This window comes from Mustela putorius, unplaced genomic scaffold (assembly GCF_011764305.1).
Source record: "Mustela putorius furo isolate JIRA1106 unplaced genomic scaffold, ASM1176430v1.1 tig00003834_pilon_pilon_pilon, whole genome shotgun sequence".
NCBI classification, from domain to species: Eukaryota; Metazoa; Chordata; class Mammalia; order Carnivora; family Mustelidae; genus Mustela; species Mustela putorius.
Genome location: NW_025421987.1, coordinates 94,933,509 through 94,954,373, shown reverse-complemented (window position 1 = coordinate 94,954,373; position 20,865 = coordinate 94,933,509). Strand labels below are relative to the sequence as shown.

Here is a 20,865-nt window from a genome sequence, read left to right as displayed (position 1 = left end):
AGCCTCAGCAGCCGGCCTCCCAGCAACGGGCGCGTCCCGCCTAACGACTCCTGCGCATCCCGGTTGGCCCTCGGGGACTGTGGTGGCAAGGCGGCACCCACGGTCGCGCTGTTCATTGGCTCGAACTACCGTCGCTCAGGTGCGTTGCCGGAGCGCCCGCGGGCGGTGCTGCCGGAAGCCCCACCCACCGGCCGCCGGGTTCGTGGCTGGCTGGCGGAGGCTGTCACTCCCGGGCGGTTTCCCTGTGACCGGCGCTCCGCTGGGGGCGGGAGGAAGAGGGGCCGGACTGGGGCCTGACGAGCCGCCGCTGCTGCCACCGTCCTCGCGGCTGCTATGACCAGCGGGCAAGGCGCCCTCCGCAGCTCCGCGCAGCGCTAGTCGCGGCCGTGCGCTCGCCGTCGCTGTCTGGGTCCCCAGCGCAGCCGCTCCCGCGGCTCTCTCGGCTCTTCCAGCGCCGCCTTCGAGGCGAGGCGGAGGCAGGATGAAGATGACGGTGGATTTCGAAGAGTGTCTGAAGGACTCGCCCCGCTTCAGGTAACCGGCGAGGCCGCCGGGCGCCGGGCTGCCGTCACCCCGGAGCGGCCCCCACCCCTCGGGGATGGGGGCGTGAAAGCCGGCCCGCTGAGCTCGCGGAGGGCCCTGCGGTCCGCGTCTTCTGACGAGGCCAGCGGCCGTTGTTGCAGCTCCGGACCGGGCCAGGGCACTGCAGCCCGGACCGACCCTTGCTGAGGGCTGAGGCTGGGCCGAGGAGGTCCTCTTCTCGCTTCCTCGGCCTCTGCCCGGGGAGGAGCGCTCGGGAGGCCGGGAGCACCGGTACGCTTCGAGGAACCAGGGTGCAGCCGCGTCCCCGGAGAGTCGTGCCCTTTGCGGGCGCGCGCTCTCGTCCCCTTCCTCTGGCTGCTCCTTGCCCCTTCCTTCCGCTCCTTCCCGTTTCCACTCGCACCCCACCCCCTCCTTGAGGAGCTTGCAGGGCACCCTTTTGCAGTTCACTTAGTTCCTCTTTGCGCTTTTCCGCTCCCCTTACTCCGGGGAGGAAGGAGTGGGGCGACCTGGGGCTGCTGCTGCCTGCGTGTCCCCTGCCCGGGGCGGGGGCGCTCAGGGGGGCGCTCAGGGAGGCGCTGGCGGTTGCCCCCGGAGTCGCGGGGGGGAAATGCTTTGACTAAGCGCGTTCTATCCACCCTGGTCAGAGACCGCTCTTCTTTCCACTTGAGCTCTCCCCGCTGAGAGGCACGGGGCTGAGCGGTGAGGACTAGGAGAAACTGTGCATTTCTGTTTTGAGAACGGAAGTAGGAGGGCCCTGAAGATTGCATGTCTGTTCCTCTTGCAGCAGCGTCGGCCCGGGAGGGCGCGGATCACGGTCGGATGCTCCCAGTGGATCTGTCACCGAAACTGACGTGGTGGCCCTCGTCTTCACAGGAGTTGGCCTCCCTCTCCTGTGAGAGGAGGCGGTCCTGCGGGTGTCTACAGGACTTGCTCTTTACGTTTCGGGCATCTTGGGAAACTCCGGAATTGTTTTTGGAGAATAGTTTTGATAGATTGTGTTGTACGGTGCACGTATAGGGCTGTCCTTAGGCCTTAAAAAAATGAGGCCTTAGGACTGGCGTTAGATAATGACATTTCTTGAAAGCTTTTCCCTGAGCATTGGTGTGTATTTGCCTGCTGATCTCTAGGCCAAGCCTGAGTTGTAAATTCCTGCATCCTTCTCTTGGGAACTAACTGTTCTTATTCTTATCACTGATTTCCCATTCTCTTTCCACTGACAAGAAAAAACTGTAAAACCGAGGAACTCCTACTTCTAAGAGAAAGTTTAAGAACTTTTTTTTGTTTTATTTTGACTTTTGCTTTTTTTTTTTTTTTTGAGGAGGGTGTTAATTTTATTTGGAGCTTAGGACTGTTGGTTGTAAAAGGCTGCGTCTGGTTTAATAGCTGTTGTTGGTATTAGTTTTTGAAAGTTGTGTTGGGTGTGAATTAAAAGGACCCGAGGGGACACACATGACTTGCTTAGGACAGCTTTGCAGGTTAGAATCCAGACTATGTGGCAAATGAAGTAATTTTTAAAGTGTACCTCAGAAGATTCTGCTTTTTGTGAATTTTTATTTATATGACTTGGCTGTTTGTTTTTTTAATGAAGTAACACAGCATTTTCCCCCCTAGAAAATGTGGCTTCTGTTAATTTACTTCATTTTAAGTTTGATTTTTTAAAAAAATCAAGTTGAGGGAAGTGATAAGGAAATACTTGTAACCACTGGTGGTGTTCACAAACCATGTGATGTCTTTGTTTTTGAAAGAAAGGAATCATTGAATGTAAAATAAGAGGGAAAGATACTGATTAAGTTGTATGGAATATTGTAGTGAACTTTGTTAAACTTGAATATAATATCCTATTTTAATTCAGTATTAGAGATTTTTTTAAAAGAGTTGCTTCCAGTTATTCCAGTTGCTTCCAGTTATTGTTGGCTGCAAGCTGGGAAGAGAAATCAAGATTCAAAGAACTCCCAATATCTGGTATACATTTTTGGAACTAGATAAGATTTGTAATAGATGGAAGTATGCCAAGAAATAAAAGTCTCGTCGCTCACGTTCCTAATTTTTCCAGTCTTTCTATAACCCCATTACTGTGTAAGTTTGTATAGCATTTGAAAAGAATATTTTAGAATTCTTTTATCCATATTCTTTATGTATAAGAGAAACTTGACTTTTAAAAGTATATGCATTTTGTGAGTGATATATTGAAACTTTCATATTAGAAAAGAAAATTTGTGAGGGGTGAGCTTGTTTTTGGTTTTGCTTTTTTTAAAATCTTTTTTTGAAAAGATTTTACTTTTAAAAGATTTTACTTATTTGAGAGAGAGAAAATGTGGGGGGTGAGGGAGAAGCTCCATGCTGACTTCCCCCAACGCCTGCTGCAGACACTTAACTGACTGAGACACCCAGGTTCCCTCTTTTTGCTTTTTGATAGCAAGGCAGCTGCACTATTTTTGTAGTGTTCTGATCTGTTGTGTTGTTTTAATATTAATTCTTACTTTTATTTTCCTCTATAAATGATTCTTAAGGAAATTTAAGTCTGGCATGGGGGTATAACTGCCTTGGGTGCTGTAGAATTGATGCAGAAGGTAGATCTTGCTGAAGAAAAATTTCAGCAGTGTTCAAGTTCTAAACATTAATTTGCCTGCTAAGTTCATAAGGAAAATAGGGATTGGTTGAAATAGGGAGAGAAGGATGTTGCTTATTGCAACATTGTTTTTAGTAATTTGAATAAAACCAATGGTTACTCTTACATTCCAATGAACATTTTTTTGTTTGTTTTGTCTTTAGATTGAAAGGCACATTTCATTGTGTAATTTTGTGTAACTAAAAATTTCCTTTATAGTTTTTTAAAAACCAGTCTAAAGGTCAAAATCTTATTCATCTAAAAATCTACAAGAAAGTACATGTGTCTAAGCATACTTTACTTTTAAGTGGGAATTTTCCGTTTTGACCAACATATTTTGGAGAACTTTGAATTTGTTTGAACTCTGAATTAATTATGTAGTTGGTCTTTAGAATTTTATAAAATTTTTAAAAAAATTGTGCCTTTCCTTTTTTTAATCTTACTATGGTTCACAGGAAGTAATTAATTTGCACTTTCTGAATTGTGAAACAGTTTTGCTCTAAGCAGTTTTCAAAAATAAAAATTTTGGCATTAACAAGTCTTCGAAATTTCAGTCTTTACTGGATATACATTTATGTTTTATCCTTAGCAGTGTTTACTGTGTACCATTCTGAAGGTTTTTCATTTGTAGATTCTGTTTCAGATATGATACTTATTGGAGAACTTAGGAAAAAAATATTAGAAAATATATTTTGGGGAGAAAGGTTTTAATGGGTGAAAGACATGACATAAGATGTAGCTATCTAACTATATCTGTATTGATTATGTTTTGCTCTTAAACGGGTGCCGGTCCTGGCTGTATTGCCACTTTATCTTCTGTCTTTACGTGGCAAACATAGTGGGTGAGGGATGTGGGGAAATGTGTTTTCACTTATTATGAAGTAGTTTTTAATATTATAGAAGTATTATTATAATTATATAGTAGTTTTATCATGAACCAAAATACAGGAATCCTGCTATTCCTGATTGTAACTTGTAATTCCTCACTTAATGTAATAATGTAATGTAATACCAACTTAAGTTGAAATAAGAACAAGCTTCTATAATGTGGTAAACAGATTTCATACTAGATGCTTTTATAGCTATCCTCATTTAACATTAAAATATATTGTGAGGTAGGAATTATCTTCATTTTTAAAATTAAAAAAAACTCAAGCCTGATATTTTGAGAAGTCAAGTTCACTTAAAAAAAAAAAAAGATTTTGTTTATTTATTTGAGAGAGAGAGTGACTGAGAGAGCAAGTACAGGCAGGGGGTGGGGGTGTGGGATGGGAGGTGGGAGGTGGGAGGATGCAGAGGGAGAAGCAGACTCCTTGCTGAGCAGGGAACCCCATTATGACCTGAGCCAAAGGCAGACCCTTAACCCACTCAGCCACGCAGGTGCCCCTAAATTTCACTTTTTAAATGGGGGACTTTCAAATGGTGGACCTGGAAGTGAATTCACTTTTTTTTTTTTTTTTTTTTGTGAATTCACTTTTTAATGCTCTTTCTCAAGCCACAGGCTTTAGTTGCAGTAATTAAATTTGCATTGTCTGTTTATGGCGCTTTTTTTTTTTTTTAATCATACAGAAATTTAAAAATGGGTTTTTGTGTATTACCTAGAAAAGTTCCTCTATCCCATTATTACTTATAGGATATTTTTCTATCATTTCATAGTAATTTTCAGTTTCATGTAGTGTGACTAGATTTTAGTTTTGAGAATCTAATTTTGTTTTCTTACTAATGGAAGCCACTTATCCTAACACCTTTTATTGAATAATTAATCTTCTCCCCATTGATTTAATATTATACATCTATACATATGTGGATATTTTTCTGTATTATGCTCTTTTTCACTAATGTATTTGTCTATTTGTCAAATACCATTAATATTAGTTATAATAATTTTCATAATGAGTCTGTCTTGGTATCTGGTGGGATAAGTTCTCCCTTATTTTTTTTCTTTTCCAAAAATTTAATGGCTATTCTTATATATTTTGTCTTTGTAATACTTTCTTCAGTTTCAGAAAAGGGTATGCCTTTTTAATGTATTTTCCCCTTATTTCTTGAAAACTTTTTCTTATAAAATTTCAATGATGTTCCAACTATACACTGTTTACAAGAAACATACTTTACTTTTATTTTTTTAAATGACCATTTATTTTTATTTATTCATTTTTAAATAATCTCCACACCTAGTGTGGGGCTTGAACTCATGCAGGAAACATACTTTAGATTCAAAGACACAAATAGGTTGAAAGTAAAAGGATAAAAAGGATAAATCATGTGAACAGTACCCAGAAGAGTGCTGCAATGACTGTACTAATATCAGCTGAAATAGACCTTAAGACAAAAATTACTAGAGACAAAGGACATTTTATAATGATAAAGAGGTCAATCCATCAGGAAGACACAATACCTATAAATACGCAGTTAGGAGAGGCACAAAATACATATGGCAAAACTGACAATTGAAGGAAGAGACAGGCAGTTCAGTAATAAGAATTGAAGACATAAATACTTTCAGTAATGGGTAAAACAACTAGGCAGGAGGTTAGCAAGGAAATAGATATGAACAACACTATAAACCACAGAATAGGGCACCTGGATGGCTCAGTCAGTTAAGCATCTGCCTTTGGCTCAGATCATGAGCCCAGGGTCCTGAGGTAGAGCCCCATATTGGGGGGATCCCTCCTTAGTGGGGAGCCTGCTTCTCCCTCTCCCTGTTTGTGCTCTCTCTTCTCTCTTTCTCAAAAAACAAAACAAAGAAAAAAAACAGACAAAACAAAATAAACATTACAAACCCAACAAGATAATGATAGATATATAATAAATAATAGGTAATAGGTATAATCATAACAGATATAATCTATAGAACACGTCACACAACAAAAGTGAATTCACATTCTTCTCAAGTGCATGCGAAACATATAGCGTAGACTATATGTTAGGCCACTAAAAAAGTTTCAGTAAATTTGAAAGGCTTTAAACCATGCAACATATGTTCTTTGACCACCATGAAATGAAATTAGAAATGAGTAACAGAAGAAAAATCCAAAAAATTCACAAATATGTGGAAATTAAGTAACATACTATAAAATAACCAGTGAGTCCAAGAAGAAATCATGAAGGAAATTAGGAAATACTTTCAGACCAATGAAAACAAAATCACATACCAAAATTTATGTGATGCAGCTAAAGCAGTGCCTAGAGGGACATTAATATCGGCAAAGACCTATGTTAAAATCATCTCAAATCATGTTCAAACCCATCTATCTTAAACTAGGAAAAGGAACTAGCAAACTGATTGTAAAACAGGAAGAGGGAGGAAATAAAAAAGACTGGAGCAGAAATAAAATAGAGAATGAAACAGTAGGAATAAAGTCATGAAGCCAAAAGTTAGTTTTTCAAAAAGATCCATAAAACCGGCAAGGCTTTAGGTAGTCTGACCAAGAAAAAAAGAAGACTCAATAATGAAAGGGAGAACACTGCTTTTGTCCTACAGAAATACTAAGGGTTATAAAGAATACTGTGAGTAATTCTATGACAATAAGCTAGATGAAATGGATATATTCCTAGAACGATACGATCTATTTATTGAAATCAACTCAAGAAGAAATAGAAAATTTGAATAGACCTTAAAAAAAAAAAAAGACGAAATCAGAGAATGAACAAACCATAGGAAACCCTTAATCATAGGAAACAAACTGAGGGTTGCAGGAGGGAAGGAAAGTAGGAGGATGGGGTAGCAGGGTGATGAACATTGAGGAGGGAATGTGATGTAATGAGCACTGGCTATTGTATGAGACTTGATGAATCACTGAATTCTACCCTGAAACTAATAATACACTATATGTTAATTGAGTTTAAATTAAAAAAATGTTTTTTAAATGGAAAAAGAAAAAAAAGGAATGTCATCAGGGGCCAGCCTCACATTGGCCTACCAGATAAAAGATGGTTGTGATCTCTTCCAGACACCAGATTTCTACTTCAACTGTAGTCAGCCACAGGTGACAAAAGTAAAAGGACAAATTGACACAAACCTAGTAATGCTACAGGGGAAAAAAATGTGTGCTGGTTATAGTGGGTAATAAGCATATATAATATTTCTATAGAGTGATCAAAATGCCATCATCATTATTTGGGGATTAGGAGATATATTGAGGAACAAAATGGGTTTCACACACTGAGGAGGAGTATGAATTCTGCTTAAAGAAGAAAATACCAATTTCCACAATTATAACCCATTATTCTTGATAGCCTGTTCTCTAGTTAGAGGGGAGTCTCTCTGATTGTGATAATTCATTGTGAAATCAGTAGTCTCTTTATATTTTGAAGGAAAAATAATAAAAGATTACATTAAATAGCATTAAGGACCTATTTAGTCTTGAAAAAATATGACCTCATATAAAAGTGGATACTTGGCTAATATGGAAAAAAAATATTGAGTTAATAATCAAAAAGCTTCCTCTGGGGTGCCTGAGTGGCTCATTCCATTCAGTATCTGACTCTTGGTGTTGGCTCAGGTCTTGATCTTGGGGGTATGGGTTCAGGTCTCACGTTGGATTCACACTGGATGTGGAACCTACTTTAAAAAAAAAAAAAAAAAAGTTTCCCCAAAGGGAAAACCCAGGGCAAGATGGCTTTGCCAGTGAATTCTTCCAGGTGTTTAAAAATGAATAACAATAATCCTTTACAAATTTTTCCATGAATAAAAGAGATATCACTGAGTCATTCTGTGAGGCTAGTATTCCCCTGCTTCCAAAGCCAAAGATATCACAAGGAAACAACAGACTGATATCCCTTATAAATACATGAAAATCCTTAACAAAATATTAGCAAACCAAATATAGCAACATATAAAAAGGATTGTACATCATGACCAAGTGGGATTTATCCAGGAATGCAAAAGTCAGTCGATATAGAATAAAGGACAAAAATTACATAATCATCTTAATAGATACAGGAAAAAAAAAAACATTAAAGCAATACACCACACTTTTGTGGTGAAAATACTCAATAAAGTAGGAATATGGTTCTTAATGTGGTAAAGAGCATCTATGAAACATTTCTAGCAAACATCATACTTAAAGGTGAAAGACTAAACGTTTTCCCTTATGATCACGAATAAAAGTTCACTCTCTCCACTTCTATTCCATGATGTAGAGGGGGTTATAGCCAGAGTATTTGGCAGGAAAGAAAAATAAAAGGCATCCATATTAAAAAAATGGTAGTATAACTATCTCTACTTTCAGATTATAATATCTTGTATATAGAAAATCTTAAGGAACCCACCAAAATCAGCTGGAACTAATAAGTTAAGCAAGCCAGCAGGATGTAAGGTCAGTATACAACAATCACTTCTATTTCTATGTACTGGCAATGAAAATCATTCCATTGAGCAGTGGCATTAAGAAAGAATAAAATACATGGGCATAAATTTAGCCACAGAAGTACAAGACTGTACACTGAAAACTATGTAACATTACTTGAAAGAAATTAAAGACCTAAATTAATGGAAAGATATTCCATGTTCACGGGTCAGAAGACTTAAGATTACTTAATATTCCCCAAATCCTATTCTCTTATAGACCAAAGACAACTCGTATCAAAATTTCCACCTAATTTCTTTGAGCGCTCCAAGCTGATCCTAAAATTCATACGAAAATACAAGTGACCCAGAATAGCCAAAACAATCTGGAAAAAGAAGAACAAATTTGGAGGGTACACTTCCCAGTTTAAAAATATTACAAAGCTATGTAATCAAGACAGTGTGATATTGGCACTAAAGCAGGATGTATAGATCAATGGAATAGAGAATCCAGAAACCCTTACATTTATGATAGATCAGGTTTTGATGAGGGTTCCAGTACAATCAGTGGAGAAGGAATAGCCTTTTAACAAATGGTGCTGAAACAACAGGACATCCACATGTAAAAGAATGAAGTTAGACTCCTGTATCACATCCTATGCGAACATTAGGTCAAAATGGGTTATAGACCTAAATGTAAGAGCGAAAACTATACAGTTCTTAGAGAAAACATAAATCTCTGTACCCAAAAGATTTACTTGAATTACCTTGTATCCAAAAGATTTACCTAGAATTAGGCAGTGATTTTTAATTTTATTTATTTATTTATTTATTTTTAAAAGACTTTGTTTATTTGTCAGAGAGAGAGAGAGAGGGAGGGAGAACACAAGCAAGGTAGAGCCTACTTGTGATCTGTCTCTCTTGTGTCAGATAAATAAAATCTTAAAAAAAAAAAGACTTAGGTTTTAGCTTTTTCTGGTCTAAGTGAGTTCCTGTTCTTTTACCTTTCAGTTTCCAGAGTTGTGTTTCTACTCTTACTGCTTCTCTGTCTTTGTGGATTAGTGCTTTAAAAAACTTTTTTAAAAACATATATATTTTTTCAAGATTTTATTTATTTGTCAGAGAGAGCGAGAGCGAGCGAGCGCACAAGTAGGCACAAGTAGGCAGAGTGGCGGGCAGAGGTGGAGAGAGAGGCAGGCTCCCTGCAGAGCAAAGAGCCCAATGTGGGACTCGATCCCAGGACTCTGGGATCATGGCCTGAGCCGAAGGCAGCAGCTTAACTGACTGAGCCACCCAGGCATCCCAAATATGTTCATTTTTAAATAAACAAAACTTATTCTATTGATCTAACAAAAAATTCTCGTTACTGTGTTGTTTTATTTGATTCCCCATTTTTTGCTCATTGAGAAGCTTTATAGTAAATTAAAAATCCATCTCTTTGGACTTTTTCCCTCCTTTGGATTTGGTGTATTACACTAATATAATAATAAAAGAGACTAGGTTTTATTGGTTATTGTCAGGTAATTGTTTTATATGGATAAAAAGATACTTCCTAATACATTTGTCATTTAATCTGAAGATGTCCTTTGATATTTCTTTTCGGGTTTATCTGCTGTCTAAGAGGCATCTCAATTTTTGTCCTAAAATACCTTTGTTTTTCTTTGATTTTGGAAGGCTCTTTTCCCAAAGCATGGCATAGTAGGTTATCTTTTTTTTTCTTTTTTTTAAAGCACAATGTCATTTCATTGTCTTTTGTTTGCTTTTTATGTCTTTATCATTTGTTACAAGTTTTATTAGTCTTACTGTTGCTTTTTTGAGGATAATGTATCTTCTTTCTCTGCCCTTTTTTTTTTTTTTTTAAATTGGTGAGGAAGAGAGGGAGGAAGCGTTGGGCGGCAGAAGGAAATGGAGAAAGAGAATCTCAAGCAGGCTCCACACCCAGTGCAGAGCTCAGTGTGGGGCTTGATCCATGACCCTGAGATCATGACTGGGGCTGAAATCAAGAGTCCGATGGTTAACCGACTGAGCCACCCAGGCACACCTCCTCTGCTTTTTTTTTTTTTAAAGATTTTTTTTTTCTGGACTGTTTTTTAGCAGTTTTACTATTCTGTGTGTAAGTGTGGTTTCTGTTTTATTCATCCTGCTTGGGGACTGCAGAGTTTCTTCAGTACATGGGGTTTGTAGGGCATGTCTTTCATCAATTTGTAAAATTCCTGGCTTTTATCTCTTTGAATATTGTCTGCCTCTGCTTTGCTTTTTAACTCCTTCTGGCACTCATTACATATATACTAGAATCTTTTGTTGTGTCCTATATGTCTCTCATTCTTTTTTGAAATGATAAACCTTACAGAAAAGTAGAATATTATCTATTGATCTCTATTCCTATTTATTAAGCTCATTTTCTACTGTGTATAATCTCCTGTGAAACCTATCCACGGAGTTCCTCAATTGTGTTTTTCTCTTTGGAACTTCTATTTATTTTTTATTCATTAAAAAAAAATATTTTATTTATTTATTTGAGAGAGACAGAGAGAGAGAATGCACACAAGCAGGGGGAGGGCAGAGGGAGAGGCAGGCTCCCTATTGAGCAGTGAGCTCAATGTGGGATTTGATCCCAGAGCCCTGAGATTGTGACCTGAGCTGAAGGCAGATGCTTAATGACTGAGCCACCCAGGCATCCCTTTGGTTTTGTTTTTTATAGATACTATTTCTTTTGTGAAAATTGCCACCTTTGTTTTTGTTTCTTGCATATTTTTCTCTAGTTTCATGAACATGTTATTACCACTTTTAAGTCTGTATTTAATGAAACCAATATTTAGATCATCCTAGTGTCTATTTGTCTTTTATTCACTCATTCTCCTCCTGTTCCTTCCCTTCTTCACTTCTTTTAGTGGGCAAGAATTTTTTATTTAATGCTATACACTGTTTATGAAAAATTATAGATGCTCTGGGTGATGTTATCTTTCTGTCAAGAGGATTCACTCTTTCCTTTGTTAGGTAGATAGAGTTGCAGATGATCATTTTAGTCCAGTCATAGAATAAGCTTTATTGATTTTCTATTGCTGCTATAACAAATTATTCCAAACTTAGTGGCCTAGAACAACACAAATTCATTATCTTACAGTTTGTTTCAACACAGGTCTCACTTGGCTGAAATCAAGGTGTTGGCAGGACTGCATACCTTTCTAGGAGGTCTAGAAGAGAATTTTTTTTTTTACCTTTTCCGGTATCAAGAGGCTGCCCACATTATGTGGCTCATGACACCCTTCTGGCTTCAGAGTCAGCAGTCACTGGGGCACTTTCTATTCTGCCTCCCTCTTTCACTTACAAAGACCCTTGTGATAATACTGTCCTATTTAGATATTTCCAGCATAATCTCCCCATCCCAAGTTAGATGATGATCAACCTTAATTCTATGTGCTGCCTGAATTCACCTTTGTAGTGTAACCTAACATATTTATAGGTTCGGGGATTAGGATATTGACATCCTTAGGGGACCATTATTCCATCTCTCACAGTTCCTCCCTTTTGCTCCCAAAGATTCACTTCTGTCCTACATGCAAAATATATTCACTCCATCCCAGCATCCCTGAAAGTCTCAACCCATGTTGCAATTTATATCACCTTCTTATCATCATATTGCAAATTTTTGTCAGTTTTGGTAGTTTTTTATTTAGTGGTATGTTGTAAATTTTCTGTATTATAGGAAGATTTTATGATTAAAAATGGTTGTTATCATGTTTCATCAAGCTATTATAGCATAATACTTCTTGCTTTTACCTGTTTTGAATGTGTTGGTCCCCTACTTTTCTGGATTATAGATAATATGATAGCTAATAATCTCATGTTTTTTTTTTTTTTTTTTTTTTGGGTGAGTGTAGGCAGATTATTTTATAGAATATCCCACATTCCGAGTTTGTCTAATTGTTTACTCTGAGAAGATTCCATTTAAACAGTTTTGGCAAGAATACTCACAGGTGATGTATTATTTTCATCAGGAGGCCAGTGATGTTCACTTGTCTTCTTGTTGGCATTGCTAATTTGAGTCACTGGTGCCAGGGGTGGGGGACCAAAGGGAGCAGGAGGATTATAGATCAAAGAGCTTGAGGTGGGAAAGAGCTTGCTGTCCAAGGAGCAAAAAGGCCAGTGTGGGTTGGAGCCAAGTGAGCAGGGGATTCGAATAATGGTAGGAGCTAAGTTTAGAGAGATAGCAGGACCAGATCAAGTTAGGCCTTGTAAGTCATCCATGGAAAGAAGTTTGGATTTTATGATTAGTGCAATAGGAAGTTATTAGAAAGCATTTAGCTATGGTGAGAAATTATAAGCGAATAATGGTAGGAGCTAAGTTTAGAGAGATAGCAGGGACCAGATCAAGTTAGGCCTTGTAAGTCATCCATGGAGAGAAGTTTGGATTTTATGATTAGTGCAATAGGAAGTTATTAGAAAGCTTTTAGCTATGGTGAGAAATTATAAGGCTTAAAATTTAAAAAACGTTTTGTCTACTATTTAGAAAATAAGTTGTAGAGGGGCAAAAGTGAATATAAAGAGACCAGTTAAAGAAGCCAGTGTAGGAAACAAGTTAACAGACTAGGCCAGGCAGGAGATGATTTGGTAGAGAATGGACAATTTTTGTGATGGAATCGGTAAGAATTGCTGTTGAGGACATCTGAGTGCCTCAGTTGGTCAAATGACTGCCTTTGGCTCAGGTCATGATATTGGGGTCCTGTGATCCAGTCCTACGTCGGGCTTTCCCTGCTCTGTAGGAAGCTTGCTTCTCCCTTTCTGTCTGCCTGCCAGTCCCCCTGCTTGTGTGTGTGTGCTCTCTCTCTCCCTGTGTCAAGTAAATAAATAAAAATCTTAAAAAAAAATTGCTATTGAATTGTTTGTAGGGAATGTGAAGAATAAAAATAACATTTTTGGCTTTAGTGATTGGGTGGATTGAGGTATTGCTTACTGATAAGGGGAAGGCAAGGGAAGAGCAGGTTTTGTGTAAAAAAAGAAAAATCAAGAATTTAATTTTTGTACTTGTTGAGTTTGAGATAGACACCTAAGTGGAGCTGTTAAGTAGAATTGGCACTTCTGCGTAGCCTTTTATAATTTTACTTTACAAACTGATATGGTCACATCTCACAGTCCTTTTTAGACGGCACATAAACTCTCTGGTGCTAGAGCCTACTAGTGTCATTGTATATATTCTCACTCAGCATAATTCCTTGCGCACAATAGTTAGGCTACAGACTTTTATTGTCAAAAATTAGTTTCATAAAATAATCATAGAGTCTTCATTTTTACATAACATACTCCAGTTTTTATTTTAGGACTTTTTCTGTTATTGTACTATTGATGAATTGCAAAACTACGAGTAATATATGAATTGTTGAAATTTTCTTTTCCAGTGTTGTAATTAAGTCAAACCAAAATCTTGGGGCACCTGGGTGGCTCAGTGGGTTAAGGCCTCTGCCTTCGGCTCAGGTCATGATCCCGGGGTGCTGGGGTCGAGCCCCGCATTGGGCTCTCTGCTCGGCGGGGAGCCTGCTTCCCTTACTCTCTCTCTCTGCCTGCCTCTCTGCCTACTTGTGATCTCTGTCAAATAAATAAATAAAATCTTAAAAAAAAAAAACCCCAAAATCTTTAGGTTCTCTTGGGTAGTTGTCATATTACTTGAGAGACTCTGACTAGTATTCTCTTTCTAGGCTACTGACATATTTATATGTGGGGTTTCTAGGGAGATAGTATATTTAATTTGACGAACTGAACTTTTCAGAGAACTAAGGCTTGTTGCACTTGTGTAGAAGATTTAGTGTCATATCCTGTCACATTGATAAACTCTTAATTTTTCAGTTGACTGTCTACTTATAAAATCTGTCTTTTTGAAACTGTTGTCCCTGGCTCACATGAATCAGAATGAGATACTTGAAAAAAAAATGTGGGGCGCCTGGGTGGCTCAGTGAGTTGGGCTGCTGCCTTCGGCTCCGGTCATGATCTCAGGGTCCTGGGATCGAGCCCCGCGTCGGGTTCTCTGCTCAGCGGGGAGCTGCTTCCCCCTCTCTCTCTGCCTGCCTCTCTGCCTACTTGTGATCTCTGCCAAATAAATAAATAAAATCTTAAAAAAAAAAAAAGAAAAAAAGAAAAAAAATGTAACTAAAGCTCCTTAAAAGTTGTAAAAGACTATAAAAAAGTTATTCTTAAGCTTATTGCAATTGAGAAATCACTGGAGTAAGTGATCCTTCTAAGGTAGCTTTTGAAGTGCGTGTTTATTTGGAGATAAATGATCTTAACATTTTTATCAGTGGTTACTTTATTTTCACAAAATTTTCGGGAGGAAAGAACCTGTTCAGATGCCATCACACTCTGCAGCGTCCTGGGGAGGCACGTATGACAAGCAGGGTGGTGTGGGAGAGTGCCTCGATCTGTCTCAAGTATTTAAAATTTAGCCATTAATCATAACAGCTGCATTCCTGCTTCAAGTGATCAGCTACTAGTTTTGACATTCTGAGTTTTAAAAATTCCTATTAATTGTCCTTAAAAAAGGGCAAGAATGAATAATCTTGACTTGATTTTATGTTTTTCAAAAATTTATTTCAAAAAACATTTACAAGAGAGTTGAGGGGGCAGAGAGAGAGGGGGAGAGAGAATCTCAAGCAGACCTCCCACTGAGTGAGGAGCCTGGTAAGGGGCTTGATCCCACAACTAGGAGATCATGACATGAGCTGACCTCTCACTGAGTGAGGAGCCTGGTGAGGGGCATGATCCCACAACTAGGAGATCATGACATGAGCTGAAACTTAGAGTTGGACGCTCAACTGACTGAGCTATCCAGGCTTCCCTTAGAAGTTACTTTAAATTGTGTTTATCTGTTGTTCTGTAACGAATCAACCTAAAACTTAGTTGCTTGAAACAACAATTAAAAAAAATAAATAAAACAGGGGTGCCTGGGTGGCTCAGTGGGTTAAAGCCTCTGCCTTTGGCTCAGGTCATGATCCCAGGGTCCTGGGATTGAGCCCTGTGTTGGCCTCTCTTCTAAAGCAGGGAGCCTGCACCCCCCCACCCTCACCTCCAGCCTGCCTCTCTGCCTGCTTGTGATCTGTCAAATAAGTAAAAATAAAATCTTTAAGAAAAAAATAAAACAACCATTTTATTTTGCTCTAGGTTTGTAGGTCAGTAGTTTGCAGTGGTTTTGGCTGGATGGTTCATCTGTGATCCATGTTCTGATAGCTGGGTGACTTAGGCTGCAAGATCCACTTTCACATCTGATGCCCTGGCTCTTCTTGGTCTGTCTTCTCTTCACATGGCATTTCATCCTTCAGAGCTTTTCCTTCTGGTCAGGCTTTTCACAGCATGTTAGTATTAGGGTAATTGCACTTACATGATGGCTTATTTAATTTATTTATGTACGTATGTATGTATGTAATCTGTACACCCAGTGTGGGGCTGGAACTCATGACCTCGAGATCAAGAGTAATATGCTTTTCCTACTGCCCCTTCGCAGCTTATTTTTAAAAGATAAGAAGTTGAAGCTAGGAGGCCAATTTAAGGTTAACTTTGGAAGAGACACATCATTTCTACCATATTTTTTTAGAGCAGTCATAGGGGCCACTCGGATTCAAGAGAGAAGGTAAATAGACTCCGTATCTTGCTGGGGGACTGGCAACGTCATGTTGCAGATGACCCAGTGTGGCCATCTTTGGAAAATATAGTCTGCTGTACATTGTGTCCAAAGGTGTCTTTGGAAATCATTATGAGGAAAATTAAGATGCAATAAGATTCTGTATGTAAAGCAAAAGCAAACAGGTTTTTCTCTCAGGCTTCAGTTTTAAGAGTTCCCACCACTGGGAAAGTTTTCCAACAGTCCTCATGCTGTTGGAAAGAGTATAGTTTGGTAGAGCTTTTCCAAGGACAAAGTAAGATATCGTAGAACTTAAAAATACATACTTTGCTTCAGAGGTTTTATCTAGGAATTTCTACTAAGGAATGATAGGTAAAATGTTCGCAATTATACGAACAAAGATATATTTATATATAGGGATATAAAATACGTAAATAAACTATATATAGTTTGTATATAGAAAAAAATTGTGCAATTAGAATGTTTGCATTCCCACCAACAGTACACAAGGTTCCTTTCTCTTCCACATCCTCACCAACACTTGTTTCTCGTGTTTTTTGATTTTAGCCATTCTGAAAGGTGTGAGGTGATTTCTCACTGTGGTGTTGATCTACATTTCCATGATGATGAGTGATATTGAGCATCTTTTCAGGTGTCTGTTGGCCATCTGTATGTCTTCTTTGGAGAAATGTCTGTTTGTGTCTTCTACCCATTTTTAATTGGATTATTTGGGTTTTCTGACGTCGAGTTTTATAAGTTCTTTATATATTTGCAATACTAACCTTTATTGGATATGTCATTTGCAAATATCTTCTTCCATTCTGTATGTCTTTTAGTTTTGTGGGTTGTTTCCTTTGCTGCGCAGAGGCTTTTTACATTGATGTAGTCCCAATAGTTTATTTTGGCTTTTGTTTCCCTTGCTTCAGGAGATATGTCTAGAAGAGTGCTGCTATGGCCAGTATCAGAGAAATTACTGCCTGTGCTCTCTAGGATTTTTATGGTTTCAGGGTCAACATTTAGGTCCGTAATCCACTCTGAGCTTATTTTTGTTTGTGGGGTAAGAAAGTGGTCCAGTTTCATTCTTTTGCATCTAGCTGTCCCATTTTCCCAGCACCATTTGTTAAAGAGACTGTCTTTTTCCCATTGCATCTTCTTGCCTTCTTTGTCAAGATTAATTGACCATATGCTTGTGGGTTTACTTCTGGGCTTTCTATTCTGTTCCACTGATCTGTAGGTCTGTTTTTGTGCCAGTACCATGCTGTTTTGATTACTACTGCTTTGTAATATAACTTGAAATCTGGAACTGTGATACTTTCAGTTTTGTTTTTCTTTTTCAAGATTCTTTTGGTTATTTGAGGTCTTCTGTGGTTCCATAAAAATTTTAGATTGTTGTTTTAGTTGTGTGAAAAATGCTCTTGGTACTTTGATGGAGATGCCATGGAATCTGTAGATTGGGTCATATGGATATTTTAACAGTATTTGTTCTTTTTTAATCCATGAGCATGGGATATCTTTCTGTTTTTTTTTTTTTGTGATCTTTAATTTTTTCATCAATGTCTATTACAGTTTTCAGAGTACAAGTCTTTCACCTCATTGGTTAAGTTTATTCCTAGGTATTTTATTACTTTTGGTGCAATTGTACGTGGGATTATTTTCTTAATTTCTGTTTCTCCTGCTTCATTATTAGTGTATAGAAATTGGACTGATTTCTGTACATTGATTTTTGTATCCTGCAACCTTACTGAATACATTTATTCTTGTATTTTTTTTTTTTGGTGGTGTTCAGGCTTTTCTATATACAGTATCATGTCCCCTGCACATAGTGAGAATTTTATTTCTTCCTTACAATTTGGATGCCTTTATTTATTTATTTATTTATTTATCTATCTATGAGAGAACAAAGAGCAAGTGGGGGAGGGGGCAGAAGGAGAAGAAGAAAGAGAATCTTAAGCATGCTCCATCCCCTAGTTCGGAGCCTTGTGCAGGACTTAGTCTCATGCTCTGAGATAATTACTTGAGCCAAAATCAGGAGTCGGACAGTTAACCAACTGAGCCACCCACGTGCTCTTATTTCTTGTCCTTGCTGTGGCCAGGACTTCCAGTACCATGTTGAAAAAAGTGGTGAGAGTGGACATTCTTGTCTTGTTCCTGATCTTGGGGAAAATCAGTTTTTCCCCCGTTGAGTGTGATGTTAGCTATGGGTTTGTTATATATGGGCTTTATTATATTGAGATACGTTCCTTCTAAATCTGCTTTGTTGAGGGTTTTTATCATGAGTGGATGTTGTATTTTGTCAAATGCTTTTTCTGCATCTATTGAAATGATCATATAGTTTTTATCATTTCTCTTGTTGATGTGATATATCATGTTGATCGATTTGTGAATATCAAACATCCCCACAGCTTTTTACTTAAAAATTATTCAAACTTAAGAGTTGAAGATATCATACAATGAACACCTATCTAACCTTCATCTAAATTCATCAGTTGTTAATATTTTGGCATATTTGTTTGCTCTGTGTGTCTTACACACGCACATGCATGTGTGTATATATATATAGCATGTACATTTTAAAAAATGATTTCAAAGTTTGGCATGCATTTCCTAAAAATAAGGACATTCTTCCTCATAGCCACATTTATAACACTAATAGTAATTATATATTCAGATTCTTGCAAGTGTGCCAGTAATGCCTTGTATAAGTAACTTTTTTTCCCCTAGCATCTAAACAAATTTTATGCAGTGGCTTGGCTTTTCATAACCTGTAGCTCACTATACACTTTTGATTCTTTTAATCCATCATCTCTCACTGGGATGAATTAACCTTAAGAAAATTATGGAGAAAAAAAAAAAAAAAGAAAAAAAAAAGAAAATTATGGAGCTAGGAGAGGTCTTAGTCATCTCTGAGGCCTTGATTTGGGTGAGGGCCAAATGATGTGAGATTTTCTATCATGTTAAATACTTTGGTGGATCATCATAGGAATACATCTCTTTTTTTTTTTTTTTTAAAGATTTATTTATTTATTTGACAGAGAGATCACAAGTAGACAGAGAGGCAGGCAGAGAGAGAGAGAAGCAGGCTCCCTGCTGAGCAGAGAGCCCGATATGGGGCTCGATCCCAGGACCCTGAGATCATGACCTGAGCCGAAGGCAGCAGCTTAACCCACTGAGCCACCCAGGCGCCCCAGGAATACATCTCTTAAAGGAGATGTGACATGTTTAGATTTGGGTAGTATATATAACATTAACTTTTGAAGCAAAGCATTTTAGTATTATCACAATTTGGTACAAAATGAGAAAGCCTTGAACAAAACTGTAAAAAACACATTTTTGAGACGATCTAGGAAAGTCAAGCATGAAATTGGTATGAGATATTTGAAGGAATTATTGTTACGTGTAATAATGGTGAAGAGATCCCATTAAAAATTCCTTATCTGTTAAAGATCAATAAAATAAAGCATTTGGGATTTGCTTTAAAGTACCTCAACAGGAAAGGGATAGGACTATAGGAAAAAAGAATAGGCTTGTTGCCAGTTGTTGAAACTAGGTGGTAGGTATGTGTGTTTTGTTTCATAAGAGGTTAAAAAGGCACAACCACAAACACTTCATTTTTTGACTTGAAAGATTAACTAGAAGGGTTAATTTGCATGTAAAAGTTGTCTGCTATTGAAAACTTTTTTTTACTTTACAGAGGAGTTCTTTATATATAGTGTCAAAATCTGTATCAAAGAAACTTCTTTTTTTCTTAAGAAATGTATTTCTAAATATTTGCTTCGAAAAAGAATTAGCAAAAATCATGTTTCTGAATCTCTTAAGAAGAATCCAACATTTTAGGATATTAGGTAATATCCTAAACAAGAAATAATCTTGTTCTTTACAGTATTTATTTAAAAACTGCCATCTCTAAGTATGGCAGAAAGCTAGCTATGACAATAGAAAAATTCTGTGCAAATTACAAAACTTTAATTCAAACCACCACTTGGAGTTGTAGAATGCTTTTGTGGAGATTTCTTGCTTATCAATCAGCTATTGTGTAAATTATGTGTAATCTTCCCTATGAATACAGCATTAATGCATTACTAGTACTGCTTTACTATGATTCCAAGAGATACAAACAATGGCATCTCTTTTGATTTGAATCCAGCAGCTGCATTCTGGTCACAGGTGCTGGTACTAGTCATTGAAGTAAAAAGATGACAATGTTAGAAGGTAGCGTTTGATTCTAAGAAAGTAAGTTAACATATGACTTAGTGTCAAGGCCTTTGTCCTCTGTATTAAGAATGTTTTCTTCTTATTTTAATGTTCCATTGATAATTTGGGAAGCCATCCATGTAGTCAGATAAGCAATTTTTAACCAGAGGTGCACTTCAGAATGACCTGGGAAACTTTTTCCAAAATACCTTTGCTTGGCTGACATCCAGACCCACTGAATCAGAGCTTCGGGGGCAGAGATAGTTGGAAAAGCCTTTTTTAAGGTGATTGTGATCTGAACCTTTACTTAAGGATTACTGCTCTAACAGTGTCAGAATTCTTCTTTGATGTATGTAAATAGATAAAGATAAAGCATAGTGATTGTTAGTCTTCTTATTTTTAGTTTTAATTTTTTAAGATTTTATTTTTAATTAGTTTCTGTACCCACCATGGTGCTTTTACAACTTGAAGATCAGGAGTTCCAAGCTCTGCTGACAGCCTCTCCTTGGTTTTTTAAACCTAATGCTTTTAGGCAAGGCAGTTTTCCACTGACTATCTCTAACCCTATTCCTCCTTACTCTATTTCTCTGGAACAAGTAAATCATTTACAGTTGCAATGGATAGCCA

General features: G+C 37.9%; 1 protein-coding gene across 2 annotated transcripts in view; it reads left to right on the top strand.

Moving 5' to 3' along the window:
- The first annotated feature begins 236 nt into the window (after positions 1-236).
- The window catches only part of ACAP2 (ArfGAP with coiled-coil, ankyrin repeat and PH domains 2), a 146,624-nt gene continuing 125,995 nt past the window's right edge, over positions 237-20,865 (top strand). For both annotated transcript variants that reach the window (XM_004745300.3, XM_013052619.2), the window contains exon 1: positions 237-534. In XM_004745300.3, coding sequence (XP_004745357.1) covers positions 482-534 — 53 coding nt within the window. In that variant the 5' untranslated portion in view covers positions 237-481. The remainder of the gene's footprint in view (positions 535-20,865) is intronic.